This window comes from Hylaeus anthracinus, unplaced genomic scaffold (assembly GCF_026225885.1).
Source record: "Hylaeus anthracinus isolate JK02 unplaced genomic scaffold, UHH_iyHylAnth1.0_haploid 11980, whole genome shotgun sequence".
Classification (NCBI taxonomy): Eukaryota; Metazoa; Arthropoda; class Insecta; order Hymenoptera; family Colletidae; genus Hylaeus; species Hylaeus anthracinus.
The window spans coordinates 107,454-121,297 of NW_026534328.1; the positions used below are offsets into that span (position 1 = coordinate 107,454).

At 40.1% G+C, this 13,844-nt stretch overlaps 1 protein-coding gene and 1 long non-coding RNA gene across 4 annotated transcripts; both read left to right on the plus strand.

Annotated features, from left to right (window-relative positions):
• The first annotated feature begins 3,384 nt into the window (after positions 1-3,384).
• Positions 3,385-5,387, plus strand: LOC128897150 (uncharacterized). 3 transcript variants are annotated; one of them, XR_008462218.1, is made up of 7 exons: positions 3,385-3,541; positions 3,801-3,889; positions 3,986-4,197; positions 4,281-4,895; positions 5,047-5,110; positions 5,209-5,252; positions 5,313-5,387. It is a non-coding gene; the product is annotated as an uncharacterized LOC128897150 (long non-coding RNA). The 3 variants fall into 3 exon arrangements; XR_008462219.1 differs by having other exon boundaries at positions 5,209-5,381; XR_008462217.1 differs by having other exon boundaries at positions 4,281-5,381.
• A 51-nt stretch (positions 5,388-5,438) lies between these two features.
• On the plus strand, positions 5,439-6,073 carry LOC128897148 (uncharacterized). Its single transcript, XM_054160868.1, has 4 exons — positions 5,439-5,489; positions 5,569-5,636; positions 5,694-5,815; positions 5,891-6,073. The coding sequence occupies exons 2-4, from the start codon at positions 5,621-5,623 to the stop codon at positions 6,059-6,061; spliced, it is 309 nt and encodes a 102-aa protein (XP_054016843.1). The 5' UTR covers positions 5,439-5,489; positions 5,569-5,620; the 3' UTR covers positions 6,062-6,073.
• Positions 6,074-13,844: the final 7,771 nt, after the last annotated feature.

The window sequence follows — 13,844 nt, forward strand, 5'->3', positions numbered from 1 at the left end:
TTAAGGGTTTGCGGCTTATATGCGGAGGTGGTGCAGTCGATAGCCCTTTATGGGGCCCCCGTGTGGCATCTCACTTGAGGGTAGCCGGCGCAACCATGCACTCTTCGAAAGAGTGCGGCGCCGGCTCGCCCTGCGGGCCATACGGGGATACCGTACTATCTCTGCCAAGGCGGCGGGCCTTCTTGCCGTGATTCCGCCCTTCCATCTGGCGGCGGTGGAGCGGGCGGCGGTGGAGCGGGCGGCGGTGGAGCGGGCGGCGATGTTCACGATCGACTGCTCCGCCCACTGCCTTCTGGGGGTGGAATTCGCGGCTGAGGAGGTACGTAAGGTCGAGTGCCGGAAGGGCCAAGCCTGGAAGGACACGCTGGCCCGGTGGAAGCAAGAGCTTGCTCCATCGGGCCGTCCGATTGTCCGGCCCATCCTGTCCATATTTGATACATGATGCAGGATGCGGGGAAGGTTGACCTTCCGCCTCACGCAGGTACTCTCAAAGCATAGATGCTTCGGAGAGTACCTGCACCGGATGAGGCGGGAGTCGACACCGCAGTGTCACCACTGGTGCACACCGCAGACGTGGACACGGCGTGGCACACACTCAAGGAGTGTCCAGCATAAATCGCGCCGCGCCGTGCCCTAAGAGTCGCAGTGGATGGGTGGGAGCTTTTGCTCGCGGCCATGGTCGACCACATGGTCTCGAGCGCGAGGTTGTGGAAGGCGGCGGCCACCTTTTGCGAGGAGGTTATGTCGCTGAAGGAGGCCGCCGAGCGAGCCCAGGAAAGAGACTTGGGCTCGCCAAGTAGGATGTGGGCGTGGGGACGTCCCTCGCACCGGCGTACGCCCCTGCGTGGGGGTATGAATGGTGGGGGGCCGCGAGGGGCGCCGCCGCGACGACATGTGCCTCGTACGGCGGCGGCGAATGTGGAGGGCAGGGGGGTGAGCTGACCCTGGACCTGGGAGGGGCCATGATTCCCACCTAATGTGGTCGGCCCGATCCCACTAGAACCACGGGGTCCTTCTGGGGCGCGTGGGGGTTGGGGTGTGGAGCTTCGGGGCGTGCCGGATCATGCCTCCAACGAACCTCCCTTACCGGTGTCGGCATCTTCTTGCCCAGTCTGCGTGGGGACCCTTGGGACTCCTGTAGCGGAATAGGCACGAAGTTGTCGGGAGCCGTGGGTGGACCCCGGGGATGGCGACACCGGGCGGGTCCCTCCGCCCGGGGTCTTATAGAGTAAGGCGTGGGGGAGGTTAACACCCTCCCCCCGGGATTCATGTTAGCTGGGAAGTGCCCTGTTGAGTATTCGCGTAATCCAGGCGCTTCCCATGTAGCTTAGGCGGGCGTGGGGTTATAGTGGGTAGCCATCGGGGACGGACGTGCTTCGACTGGATAACCAGTCAGGTCCGTGGTCCTTTCTTATTCTTTACCTAACTTTCCCAACGGTTACCCTTTACCGGGATACCTTTTCCCAGCAGCTATCTGACTTCGTGTCAGAGTCGTCTGCGATTTCTACTCCATCCTCAATCTTCGGATCCATTGAAATATTCAGGACTAATCGTATCTTCTTCGATTCTTGAATTCAACCCACTCGCAGGGTTCATAGCTCTGGTGCGCATTCAAAGTCAGTTGAAATTTGTTCAAGCAAAATTCTTATGATATCACACCTACTTTTCGCATCTTTTTCGCATTTTAAGCCAGGGGGGGGGGAGCACCGGTGCACTTGCCGGTGTTCTCTTGGGCGAATGGCACTTTGGCCGTGTCCACAGCTTTGGGCCAGGCGGGATCTCATCACCTCGACTTCGTGTTTCGACCCCGCGTTTCGAGCGATCCTTGTTTTCTCTTGGACCCGGGCCTATCCTTTCGAGGCTGCGCGCTACTCTGCTGGGAGTGGTCCATTATTGGGCGGGGTCATTCTACCTATTTATCGGAAATGCCGAAGCGGAGTTGGACGTCGGGCAATCCATATCCCTCAGGACCTGCAGTACCAGCCTGCTTGTTCGCCCCTTTACACCATGTATCAAAGTTGAGAGTCCTATCCACCCCCTACTATGCTACACCTAAGGTCGTTTTTTGATCCTCCTTCTCAGTCGGAGTGTTCCGTATCTCCGACTAAAAAAGAAGAAAGAAGTTGTGCAATGTTTATTTAATATAATTAAATTGTTATTTACAAACTATAAGGACGTAAGTTTTTGTAAAAGCTTGTAGAAACTCCTTTCACATCATGACTTCTTTTTCAAAGCGATAAAAAACATAAAAATTGCACAATAATGTATAAAAATAATCTTAATATATAAAAAGGTAGTTTCCATAACAAAACATCATACAAACGGAAGAAAAAGTAAAAAAAAATTAAGTGACTCCTACCGGGATCGAACCGCGTTCAGCGCGAAGCTAGAGTTTCGAAGCGATGACGAAAGTAGAAAGAAACAGTTCGATGAAGAAGGAAGAGAGACTAAGAGTCGACGTTGGTAAATGTAAGGATACGGGATCGGGATGCTAAGCGCGATTTCGACCTCAGTGAAATGGCAACAGTATAGAAAGACGTTGTTGTGAGAACGGCAACATCGCAATTGTATCGACATCGCGTTAGCAGTCGTCCTCAGTAAGCGCCATCTCCTATCGATTGTCTGAACTGAATTTGCGACGTAACTTGCTTTGCATTATCGTCAAAATGGCGGAACTCGTCTTTGGGAATGCTTTTACGATTTTTCGCTTTTTGTTCGTATATTAGCATATTTTGGGTTGAATGAGAGTTCATTCGAAAGAGGAAGATCCAATGGAGGGTGCTCTGGTCATCATTCGAGTCACAAAATCCATTTAGTAACCTAAAAATACTTCCATTCTACGGATGTGTTTTGCTCGACTTTTGTTTAACTTTGGACGCTCATATTATTAAATATCAACACACTATCGTTCTATCATGATCAGAGCACCCTTCGTTGGACCTTCCTCTTTCGAATGAGCCCTCATTCAGTCCAAAATATGCTAATATAAGGACGAAAAGCGAAAAATCGCGAACCCCTTTTTAGGCCCACTTTTGCCGGTAATGTCATCTCTCTGCATTACCCGTGTCTATCCCCTTAATAGTTCGTAAAAGAGTGACACTAGCGCCGCCAAACCCCGGGGACCCGAATTAAATCGGGCTTCATGGTCACATGGTCACAAGAGTAGAGCTTGGGGGCCCTGGTTACCATTGTGCCATTGACAATGGCCCATTGTTACTTCGCAAATGACGACGAGTACCGACGGAAACCGACGGCTACCGACACTGACGTTGAAATTTTCATACCGGGTTGGTGGTACTCACCGATACGCTAGATATGGGTATGGGATGCCTACTAGCGCCGCGTGGTTTTGTGTCCCCAACTAAAAACGTAGTTTCTCTACTCCGCAACTGTGCTTGGCCACCCTGGGGGGCCCTGGTTGAAATGTAAACATGCGAGGAAAGTGAATTGAAATTAAAATCATGCAATTCATAAAAAAAAAATAATAGTAGGGGCGAAATTCTTACGTTCTTCGTGTCAAAAGTGTTGAGGAATCTAATCGGTGAGTTTGCATATCCTAATTCACAGCGAAGGTTGAAACAAAATTGCGCGTCGAATCGCGACAGGTTATATTTTATACGCGTTCGGTGATACCTGAATCCCGTTTTCCTCTTATTAACTAAGAACCCTTATCTACGGTATTTATAATAATAACTCGACCCGATTTCGCATGCAGAGGGTTTTGTTTCGACATACCGATATCCTAAACCGTGTCTCTTTACGCTGCATTTCGCTATTACAGGTGTTGTTCGTCTCTGCAGATTTTTCCCCAGTCCTTTGCCCAGAGTGAAACCGTATTTTCTCAGAAGTTGGCCCACGATGCTGCTGGAGTAGAAGGATTCTTGTGCAGGTTAGGTTTCGATGACTAGTTCCTCGTTGACAGGCTGCGTACGGATGATTTCGGCTGCGACATTGTAAACTTTTTCTTCTTTCTCCTCTGCTTCAGGTGAACCCGCTGCTGGCACTGGATTGGTCGTCTTTTTCCTCTTTGGGGTCCAGTTGTGTCCAAGTATCAAGGAGAGTGAGATCTATATCGACTTCCTTAGACTCTTTCTTCGATTTTAATTTGGACTTTTCTTTTCTAGATTCTTCGACTGGCTGTTGTTCGGTGGTAGAAGGAGCTTGAGTTACCTCTGGATTCGACGATAGTGATTTCTGGTGGTTATTTTCTATTTTTAAGACGACATTTTTCCTGATGGAATGTTTTTCCTTCGTTTCTAATTTGGGTTTTTTCTTTGCAGCTTCTTTGGCTGGTTTTTCTTCTGGTTTTGCAGGAAGTGGTTCGTCGTATTTTTCTTGGATCCTTGCGACAACTTCTTTCTTCGAAGAGTGCTCCTGTTTACATTGTAGTTCGGCGAAGGGAATAATGATGTCTTTAAATTCCAGAAGTCGATTTATGTAATCTGAAGTGCCACCGTATGTTATAAAAAATTAGGTACAGAGAATTCCTGTATGTTCGATGGGAAATGTGCTGCTAACGACGTGGAAGTTGACAGGGTAACCAAATATGGATGAACGAAGAAGTCCCAGTGTTGGAGTGAAATCATGTGTAATACCAGAGAGTTTTATGATTACTGTGGTGTCGATAATTGCCTGAGGACTAACTGCTGTTTGTTTTATTAAATTTACCTCAGAGCCAGTGTCCAGCATGAAGCGAGCTGATCAAATTACTCCATTTGGTCGAAGGATTGCTGAAGGAACTCTACAAGTGATTGGGTTGCTGATTCTGGCAACTCTAGGGGTTCGGACTCGTCGTTCTGCGTGCAGATTGGATGGATTTTGGTGTTTGTCGTCTCACGAGGGGCATCCTGGATCAGTTGTGGAATTGGTCCATTTCCCTGATTCCTGGTTTTAAGGTTTGTTTCTTGTCGACTCCTGTCAAATTGTCTCCTCCTGCATTCGGCTTCGAAATGTTCCAGTCGATTGCAATAATGACATATGATTGGTGGTGGTTTCGTGGGTGGTTGATAATTGTCTATTATTCACTGGTTGATTTCTTCTTTCAAGTGGTACTTGTGTAAATTTACTGCAGAACCTCGCAGTGTGGTTAGGTTCCCCATAAAGTTGACAGGTGAGTTTTACAACATTATTATTACTATCACCGAACCTGAGTTTGTGTCTGGCGATTTCACTTTCAACTTGCACTGCACAATCGTACGTTTCTTCCAGAGGTCAAAGATTTTGGAACTGAATTCTCAGTCGCATATCTGGAGGTAAGCCGTAGATGAAATTTTTTGCAGCGAAACTGTCGATGATTCTTTTTCCTGTTGCAGATGGTTTCTCCTCCTTGATGATGTATTCGTAGGGATCCTTAACACGCGCAGTGTAATTCAATATGTTTTCTTTGGTCATTCAATTCAATATGTTTTCTTTGTAATTCAATATGTTCCCCACGACAATGATTGGAATTATAGAGCGGTGCAAAAATCGTTCGCAGTCTTTGGTAAGTTGTTCGATGATTTTTATCTGCCTGTCTTCTATGACTTGGCACGCGTATCCTTGTAATTTATTTTTCAATAAAATTAATAGGTGCTGGCGCTGTTCCTTTGGAACATCTGGTTCTGCTTCTCTGCACGCTCTGATGAATTGTTGTACAGGTATGTTACAACCGTCGAACTTGGAAACAGATTCTGTTGCGTCTCTTGCTGTTTTAGAGTCGCTCGAAGACGAAGATGCTGCGATGTTGAATGCTGTTGTCCTCATGATGGCTGCGAACTGTTCGATGGCCTTCCTCATAGCCCTGAGTTCGTCTTGCAAGGTTGAATCGATGTCCTCGGTGAGTGGATCCACGTAGATTTTTCTTCTTTCTTCCATTTTTTGGCGATGTTCTAATTCTTTCTGTTTTTCACAGAGCATCGCGAACTGGTATTCGAAGGGCCTCACAACTTTTACGAAGTTCTTCGCGCGATTCTACACTGAATTCACCTTCGTAGCTGTTATTAGCATCACACGCGGAGTCTTGACTGTACATTTTAAAAATTTTAAGAATTTAAGCAACGTTTGTTCAATAAATATATATTAAACTTTGAATTTGCGTGTCGACTTATTCACTCTCGCACTTCTTTTCCTTAATGTCCTTAATTTGAACTAATTTCTTAATTTCTTATTCTTATAATTAATAATTACAACTATTTCTTATACCAGAGTACAAAATTTTATGCAAATTACGCCACTTTGTTTTAATATCAAAGTTTTTTAAATACTCGGAATTCTAGACTTCCGCGTCGTCTTATTCTGTTTTTAAACGCAAAATTTTTATTTCTGTTTACTAATTTGCAAGTTTTATAATTTAAATAAGAGAATTCTAAATTTTCGTGTAATAATACTCTGTTTCGAATACAGGGTTTAATTTTTTAGCCACTAGTCCGTAAGATACTTTGTAGGTGTGAAATTAAAAATTTTACGAATCGACATCCCACCGCTGTTTCCGGTGTAACGTCCCGAGTTCCGGAGTAGGCGCGGCCTCGCCCGAGACCCGAAATTTTGGGACGTACCCTCCGATCGAAAATGGCGTTTCGAACGGGATCTCGAATAATGATTGGTAAGTAGTTCTATTTTTGTTTCAGACTTGATTGGCGGAGAAAATCTCTGACAAGATGGCGATTCTGGACCGAGCGGAAATCTAGAATCAACGTGGCAAAGCGTGGCAAGTGAGCGGTTAAATAATGCTAATATTAATCCTAATTTGAATTATATTGTGAATAACAATACGATTCTACTTTTACAGTATTCCAGAATTCGATCGAGCAAGTGATTCGAAGGTGAGTATTATTTATGTATTTCATCGGCGAAATCAACGTTCCAAGAGGAGAATGTCACCTAAAGGACGTAACGGTTCCCGATTTGAATTCCGTTACATTTTCTTCGAGAATTAACGAATTTTTTGGGTACAATTTATATATAATTCGTATTGGAGAAAGAAGTAGAATTCAAAAGAAAGGTTTGTCTCGATGAGAACAACTTTCGAAGAGTCGTTTCGTTCAAGGGAAGGGTTTCAAAGGTTTTCTCCAAGAAAACGGAGAATTCCTCCATTCCTCGGAGTTCGTTGGGAAAGAAAATATATATTTACGTTCTTTACGAGAACTATCCTGTAGTTTCAACATTAACTAGATTTAAAGAAATAGGAAAGAATAAACTAATGAATCGATAGATGAACGAAAGGAGAAGAATGAGATTTTGTTCGTGAGAGTTTCTGAATTTGATGCGCGCTGTTACAGATTCCAAATTTATAAATTATCGTTCTTACAAATTACTCACGTGTGCCTGCTTTACAATTACCGCTGTAAAGATGTTCAGAAGTTGTCCTCCTCGAATTCTTCCTGCTGCGATGAACACTTCGATTTAGAATTTACTGGTTTTATAATATTAATACAAGAGCTTTTCTCCACTAAGGATTTATTATCGTTGTACTAATACAAGATTGATTCGTAGAATTGACCGTTCACAGGCCTCACAATTATAATGAAGTAGAAGTAAGTCGAAGTGTGTAATAGAAATAAGTAAGTACTAGAGGTAATAGGTAAGTAAGTGACAAAGCCGGCTGTGGCGGTTGTATTTATATTCCTCTTTCAAGGACGATGCGTACCCTGCATGGCAACAGTGGGCGTTGTAGGCGCAGTCGGCGCGTGCGTTCTTCGCACTGCGACAAATATATGTGTGTGAAGTTAGCCCCGCACTTTTCAAGTTTTTGATTTTTTTAAATTGTGCTACGTTGTGCTACGTTTGTGCCGTATTGTGCCGTAAACCGCGATTCTGTAAGTCAAGGCGTACTCAAGAAAATAGAATAAAACAACATTTTTGATAGCCCCGCACTTTTCGAATATTCAGTTTTTCTTTTTTGTGCCGTATTGTGCTATATTTGTGCTGAATTGTGCCGTAAATAAGAGATCAATAACATCTATAACAATTAAGAAAAGAAATAAAACAAAAATTATACTATCCCCGCACTTTTGCCGAAACAAACTTTTTTTTCTATAGAAAGATGCGTACTAACTTGTGCTACATTGTGCCATTGATAGAAACTCGTTATCTCTACTCATTTTGCAGATAAAAAATGTTGATTTTTAAGGAATAAAAAATTTAATATTCGCACAATTTGTGAACGGCGACAGATAATCGAATTCTGCAAGATGTGCTACATTGTGCTACTTATAATACACGAGACATATGCGTTAAAAATTGAGATTAGCTCGAGGGTCAACAAAAATTAACAGAAAATGGTGGGGGTGATTAAAAATTTCGATATTTCCGAATTTTTTTTTATTGTGCCGTATTGTGCTAGACTGGCACAACAATTTTTCTTATTACAAAATTTCGCCAGATCGACAGATTTCGCAGCGTTGGCAAAGTTAGGAATCAGAATATTCTGCGAATATGTTTAAAACGTGTATTTCTCAACTGTAATGAATGGTTATATAAGAAAATATATTTTGTACATTTAGTTTTAATATATGATACCGATAGATAATATACGTAGGATTGCGTCTGAGGGTTGTGTACAAAACGACACGTGTTATACACTAAAAGTTTAATAAAAAACAAAGAAATGGGGTATAATATATCGGTAATATACTACATCCACACACACACACTCTCGCACACACGCTTGCATACCCGCGCACGCACCCTTACGCGCACTCGTTCCCTCATACATATACGTATACAACCACCTTTTGCGTTACTCGGAACCAACAACGTAAACGTAGCAGTATTGTGGCTCCTTTCTGTTATTTTGCATCTTTCATATATTTTTACATATTTTTAATTTATGTTTTTTGTTGTTTTTTTATATTTTTGTTTTTTTGTTGTTCATATTAATGTTATTTATAATATTATAGGCGTATATATATATTATATGTATTTAGGCACAAAACACCAAATAAAATTTAATATTCTGAAATGGCAAAAAAGTCAATCTTTTTTATAAACGATATAAGATATAGATATAAGATTAAAAAAAAAAGAAAAATGCATGAACATAATATATTTAAAATGAATTTGCTTCGCATGCAACATAGATTATTTGATGAGGTTTAGTAAGAAAAAGGAAATAAAATGTGCGTAGTTATTTGTGTTTCTTAAATAATATAAAGAAAAATATATTCAGTTTGTGGTTAATTTAACACACTAAATGAACACTCATTATCTGCGATTATTATGGACGATGTCCTTAGATTATAACATACAGTTCTCGAACCACACTTTACTGTTTTACGCTTAGCACGTTCGTTCATTCCGACATTCTAACAGGGCCTTTCCGGACATTCGCACTCGCACGCACTCTGTTGTTTCTCAGTGTTGCCACCTTTGGTTAAGAGAAGCAATACCAATCTCTGAAATTATTTCTCTAACATTATTAAATGCGGTTTTATTTTATATTCTTTGGATTTGTTTCTTATATTTTTAATTAAATCGTTGAATTCTATCTTGAGATCCTTGATACGAATACCCTACATAGTGGCCGTTCTCATAGGTATCACCGTAACGTGCTACTATGCCCGCTAAAAGAAACGAATCCTCGCCAACCTGAATTTTTGTCTGAAATTCTGCAAGATAGTAGTCTTTCTCTGTATCGTTTTCTTTTACGTCACATTCTATAAATATTTGTTTTCCGTACTTTATATTTCTGTTCATACGTTGTTTACAGCAGATTGATTTATTATTTGGCATACATTCTGATATAGCCATGGATAGTTCACAATATACGTGCTTTATAATAACATCAACATTAATAGGAATTAATACAGATTGACGCATGATAATGTGTGAATATACGGCGCAAGTTTTTATTTCTGTATAACTAGGATCGCCTTCGAAAACATATTGTGCAACATTTCCTACGCTTGAGAAACAGTTTATAGTTATATAATTTTTGTCGATCTGAGTTTTGAATTTATTAACACCCATTAATATTTCGGCTCTTAGTTTGTATGTGTTTTGACTGCAACCATTTTTTAAGAAGCAGTTAACGAAGTTCATAATGGTAGTATCGGATGTTACAATATTATTTTTATAATATTCATTAATGCATGCACATGCAATTATAGAAACAATACTGTCAAATCCGCATGTAACAAGAACTTTTTTTTTATCGATAGTTACAAAGGAACATAGGTTACCATTTTGTAGATTTACAACTCCTATGCGCGTCTTTCCTATGACTTATATCCCAGTCCGGGCAATTGTCCAGATATGTTTCCTTTTTATTTGTTTGTGTTGTATTTTTATTTCTCCAATTGTGCTCTAAATTCAATTCGTTTGTATGATTTGCTATAATACCTTTAGAATTAAATTCTACTTTAATATTTGTCGGAGAATTAGAGTCAGTTTCATACTTTGTTGAATGATTGAGCACAATTGTAGAATTCGATATGTCTTCAGACTGGTTGCTTTCTTCGATAGTTGACATAAGTTCAGTCTTCCTTATCGAACTACTGTTGACATCATTCTTTGTGGCTGACATATTATTATTAGCAAAAAGCAGAGAGTCATGTGTCGACATAGCCAATAGTGATCTGCCCACAAACGATCTTAGACGAGTAATTACAAATTTATCTGCTCTCATTGGACGTTCTTTATTGTTTAATAAGATATGCTTAATATCTTTCATCTCAGACTCTACAAATGATGAACTAGCATTTATTTGTCCATATCCAAAAATAGGAATCATTACTCCCGAATATAATGGAAAATACACAAGGAATGTTTTTAGTTTTTGACTTAACTGCGGAACATAATATGGATTTGCCGTGTCACATTTTATTTTCGTTTCTGGTAACGTTTTGCGACAATCTTGAAGAAGATCATTAGACCACGATGCAATGTTACACATTGTTATTTCCAAATCAAAATCTTCATCTTGTATATTGTCATTATCTTTATCATCTAGTGACACCTCTTCGATGTCTTTTATATGATTCGTTATAAGGACACGAGCAGATTCCGATGGAGAATCATTTCCTTCGTGATCTTTTCCAATTTCCACGCTGAGGGATAATAAAATAATACTTTTTGCTATTTCTACAAAATGGCAAAAGTTTGTCTGCTTTGTTAACAAAGCCATAGCGCGTACATAAAATTTTTTTACTTTCGGATTTAGTTGCGAAAAGAATTTTCATTTAGACACCATATGCATATAGTGGCAAATATCAAGCCGTATAAAGCACTTTGGCGTTTCAACAGAATGTTCTGTTAAAACTAAAGCAAAGCAAGTTGTTAAGTAATGTTTCAAGTTAGAATATTGGCCAAAAGCTTTCACAATAGCATTAAGTAACGCCATATCAAAATCGCATACGACTGATCGAGGAAATGGAAAATTTACTTTTTTAATCGAACCAATACGCAAGAATTCACTTAACCAATATTGAATTGCATTGACATTTTGCACAGCGCTCAACATTTGAAATACTGGCATCTTATAATTTCCTGTATTCATAACGGTTTGATATAAATAAATATGTGATGATAGTTGCCCATTTGGTAAATTAAACTTTTTTATTAATGAACCTGTTCCATCAATATAAATTGTATCGTGACAATGTAAGTAAATAATAATTTGTTCAGGTGTCCAATAATGAACATAAAATGGATCATAACCTATACTATGAATGGAATCTGCATGATTTGTATATTTCATATTTTGCAGATTAGTATATACACACGATCCTTTAACTTGTAAGTTTAGAACTGATCTTTCTGGTTCGCCTTTCTCAGAGTAGAAGGTTTGTATAGATGTGAGGGTTCCGAATCATACAAACTCATTATTTTTGTAGCTTCTTGCCTTCGCCATGTTGTCGCCGACAATGTACCCATTGCAAGAGATTGCGATATCTCTACTCTTTTTGGTCCACTAAAGGAATGTTTCTTTGTGTGTGTAATGTCTGCATTAAAATTTCTTACATGGCATTCTATTTGCATATCTATGTTATCCTTAGGCTTATTAATAATTTTACCAATAAAATTTAATTGTCAGTCTGGACTTTTTGCATAAATTGTTGCACAAGTGCCTATTTCGGATATTTTGCATCGTTTAAACATAAATGCACATGGTAACTTCGCAGTTTCATATATAAGTTTGAAAATTATATTTGTCCATCTACAGCGTCGTAATGTGTTATAATTTCTCTGTACCTTGCTGTTAGATTTATAGATTACTGATTCGCAATCTATATCGTGCCATGTTTTTAAAGGTATTACCAGATTAAATTCTATATCTTTCGCCGTAGATGACAAATTAAATGACGATTCGTCATCATCAATACTTACATCAAATTCAGTAGGTTTATCTAAATTATGGTAACTTAAAACTTTCTCATATAATCTATATCTGTTTTGTAATAAAATGGTATAATTGTATTACAGGAAAATCTTTCCCTCTATTAAAGAACTTAATTCCTTATATACAGTGGATTTTGGTCTATCTACTTTTCCATTTTCATTCAAAACGCATCTATATTTGGGACTAAGTAATAATTTTTTCTGATGTTTACTGCCTCCATGGTCAGACTTATAAGAAAAATTCTGTACGAATTTAATTGTGAAATGGAGAATAAAATCGAGAAAGTATTTTATTTTATTTCATGAAAGAATACCGAATATTGCCACGATCAAGCAGTAACTGACCTGTCCTGGGTAGCACCTGCGTCGTTTAATCGCGTTTTGTCATCTTTTAAAACAAACGTGAGAGCTGCGCGATCAACGACCCACGAGACGCACGCATACACACAAATCCAAATGAAACAACAAAGAATGAACGAAGACATAATTGATAAACTTATGCGTCAAAACTGTTCGCGACAATATTTGTGATATTTTTCTAATTAAAATGATACCAAACACGATATAATATACTCGATACTCTCCCGATACTCTCTGTTTTTAGAAGCTCGCATTCATTAATTTTATTTTATCTACCTTTCTGGAATTTGGAGCTCGGTCTCAGTGGAGTGCATCCTGCAGCTGCATCCTCTTAATATCATCTTTGACTCGCGTTGCGTGGGATAATTTCTAATCTACCCTTTTCCCAGAGCACACACCTGCCGACCTCAGAGTAACGAAAATCCTAACCGTCAAATTTCCTAATATGGAAATCACTGGCGGTTGCCCACCAACATTTAGGGGTATATAAACCCATGATTTTCGTTGCTTGGGGGCTAGTACGAAAGAGTTACTCGTTAGAGACACATTGATCGTCAGCAGAGTAGTACTCTGGTGAGATCGGGCTTCAGTTCCTTTCGATCATCGTTACCATATAGATCCGCGAAGACGGTTTTAAAATCTATTAAGACCATAAAAGTACTCTCGATCCCCGCATCGCCAGTGCGTCAACACCGCGCAACACTTAGGTAATTTTAACTTCATACACTAACCACGACAACACGACACTGGACACTTGTAGTTAGTATAGTTATTTTTGAATATATACTCTTTCTGTAAACTTAAAAGTCTGTAAGATCAATCATCAAACCTTTACTTTGAAATCATCAATCCTAGCCAGTTTAACGATCCCACAACATAATAACTTTACCGGTCGAGTTATTATTCTATTAAATTACCAAGTTGCGAGGCTTTATTAACGACGCGTGTTACATTTTAACGATACGATTTAGTCATTGTATACTCAACCCGAACTCCTAAACTTAACCTATCTTGCGGTTACCCTTTATTGGGAGATACCGATTCCTGCTAGCTATCTGACTTCGTGCACTTTTTCCAACAACCTCACAGTTCGAACCTTAACCTACGGTTACCCTTCACTGGGAGATACCGATTCCCGCAACTATCTGACTTCGCGTCAGAGTCGTCTG